The following is a 2,531-nucleotide window of genomic DNA, read 5'->3' as shown; positions in this document are numbered from 1 at the left end:
GACCGGGCCGGGCTCGCCGCCTGCTGCCCCGCCGCGCCAGCCCCCCACCACGGCATGCATCCGCCTGAGCCCGGGGTAGGGCCACCCCTGCCGGGGTGCTGGGGGCCGGGAGGGTGTCTCTCGGTTATGGCGAGGCTCCCCAGCCCTGTGAGGCGTCCCCCTCCCTCCGCCCTTGGATGCGCAGCACTCAGTCGTTTCTCACCCTTTCCTTTCAGGAGTAAGCTCCTCTCACTACAGACATCCCGGCACAATTAGATCTCTGTCTCCTGCTCACCCTACCCCTCAGGCAGCCACACAGCTGAAGGCCCAGAAGTGTCCCACCCCAAAAGGCCACAGGGCCCCCGGGGCCGCCTTGCTGGTCCCGGTGAGGACAGGGCCTTCCATTAGCTGATCACTCCCTGCATCCCAGCAAACCTGCTTCATCCCCCTCCCGCCAACGAGCCAAAGCTGCCTCAGCAGGGAGCCATCACAGCATCTGCCGTGCCGCAGCTCACACGCTGGTGAATCACACGCCTTTCTCTGTGCACGCTGTACTCTTTGGGGATGTTTCTCTCCCCAAACTCACTTCCAGGCTTTACTATTCTCATTTAAAGAAAAAAAAAAACTGGTTCCTGCAATTCAGAAATCATCAATAGTGACTCAAAAGAGAAAGCTGCCCTCAGACTCATGCTCTGGGCCCTGCTTTACTCAAAGATGCTGTTTACTGACCTCAAGGAAGCTTGAAAAGCATAATCCCGTGTTACCTGTTCTAGGGGAGCACACACAGAGGAAGAGCATCGCAGCGCTGGCACACCGCGTGGACTGTGCAGCTGCAAATGGCGCTGCTGAAGGAAGGAGAACAGTGCCAATGCCCTGCCTGCTCTGGGAGAACACAGCTACACTCTGGAGACCTCTGCCCACTCTCCTACTTTTCTCACCCACCCATACACACCATGAGCAGCTCCATAAGTAGCGTCCTCCAAATTCCAAGCTGAAAATTTGCCCTATGCCCTGTCTGTCTGCAAGCAGTGTGGGAGTCTGTTACCACTGCAAGCTTTTGACTATAAGGCTGGTTTTCCCCTGGGAGAGGTAAATGAGCTCCAGCCGGACAGTGTAAGGATGAGAAGGTGGAGATAGAGTGTCTCCCTCTTTGTACCACCGTCTTGGATACTGTCTGCTCTAGGCCAGCAACTGCTTCCAGCCCTAGGAAGTGTACACATAGGTCCCATCACTGCCATGTTTCAAGCAAGAATTTCAGTTAACCACCCACATTTGTTTAGTGGCTGTCAGTCATGTCACTGGCTTTCCTCTTGCTGGGGATATAGAATCCTTACAATTAATGTAGAGAATCCTTAGAATGTGTCCATCCCCTTTCATGTAATAATCGTATCAGGTCCCATTCTGCACAATTTATCAAATGAATCAAGCTCGCAACTTCCCAGTGGCTCTTGTTTTCTCTAGTACATCAGGGAAGCGGTTATTGGCTTCTTTTCCCATTCATCCTGGTTTTGGCTTTCCAGAGCCCTTTGAGAGTGCGATCAGGTCCAGCTGCCATTCCCCGAGTTTTAGCAGAGTTCGAGTTGGCCAGGGTTAGGTCTGGGGATACTAAAACAAATACTGAAATGCAGAAACATTCAGTATAAAACAATTGTATATGGTGTCTGTATACATTTGTAGGAAATGGGATGCAGAGGTAAAAACAACCTGAGCAGCTGTTTTACTGAAATGGTTTAGAAAATCCCTTGCATTGGTGCCTTTTTTTGTCATTTCTTTGGAATAAACTGTGTTAAAATGAATTTGTGCGTGTTTTACAGGTAGCAACAGCAGAGCCTTCAAGACCAATAGGCTTTTTTCATGTAAGACATAAAACATTTGACATGGAATGTACTATTAAAGCCAGACCAAGGGGGGAGAGGCATTCAAGGGCTGATTTCCATTTCAAACTGCATTCTGGCACTTTGTACTCCAGCACCATTGGTGGATCAATATTTAATGCCCGGAGATTCTGGCTCTGCAGGAGTCATGTCAGGGGACCTCTAGAGCCAATCTGCTTGGGTAGAGGAGTGATAATTATTCATGGGCTCCTGCCTCTTGCTCCTTCTCTTGCACAGCCCCACTCTGCTGACTCAGTGCCTTATTCAGTCTTCTCTCCCTCTCTCCACTGCTGTAGCTGGACCCCTTTGCCTTCACCACCTCTGAGAGCCTGCACATCCCACCATGGCTAAAACAGCAATGGGTAAGAGGAGCTTTTTTTTCCCCCCCCCCCCCCCCCCGGCCACTATTTCCTAGGACGGCTACCTACACTGGGTGCTCTTCTCAGTGTCCCTAAAGTTTATAAAAAATCAAGACAACGCTAAACATATTTTTAATTTCTTTGATCAGAAAAAGAGGGAGGAGGTGCGGGATCCCGGGGGTCTTTTAACGTCCTGAGATCAGATTAATTATTTACTGATGGGTGAGGTCGGCGCATGAGCGCAGCCTAATTTTGAAACGGCTTTCATTATTTTAAAGACGAATATCTATATTATGGCATTAAAAAAAAAAAAGAAAAA

At 49.9% G+C, this 2,531-nt stretch overlaps 1 protein-coding gene across 1 annotated transcript in view; it reads left to right on the top strand.

Moving 5' to 3' along the window:
- The first annotated feature begins 1,956 nt into the window (after window positions 1-1,956).
- The window catches only part of STMN2 (stathmin 2), a 42,163-nt gene continuing 41,588 nt past the window's right edge, over window positions 1,957-2,531 (top strand). Inside the window, exon 1 of the mRNA XM_009272387.2 lies at window positions 1,957-2,215. Coding sequence (XP_009270662.1) covers window positions 2,197-2,215 — 19 coding nt within the window. The 5' untranslated portion in view covers window positions 1,957-2,196. The remainder of the gene's footprint in view (window positions 2,216-2,531) is intronic.

This window comes from Aptenodytes forsteri, unplaced genomic scaffold, assembly GCF_000699145.1.
Source record: "Aptenodytes forsteri isolate BGI_AS27 unplaced genomic scaffold, ASM69914v1 Scaffold206, whole genome shotgun sequence".
In the NCBI taxonomy this organism is placed as follows: domain Eukaryota; kingdom Metazoa; phylum Chordata; class Aves; order Sphenisciformes; family Spheniscidae; genus Aptenodytes; species Aptenodytes forsteri.
Note: the sequence above shows the minus strand (reverse complement) of the source record. Positions and strands in the feature narration are given on the sequence as shown.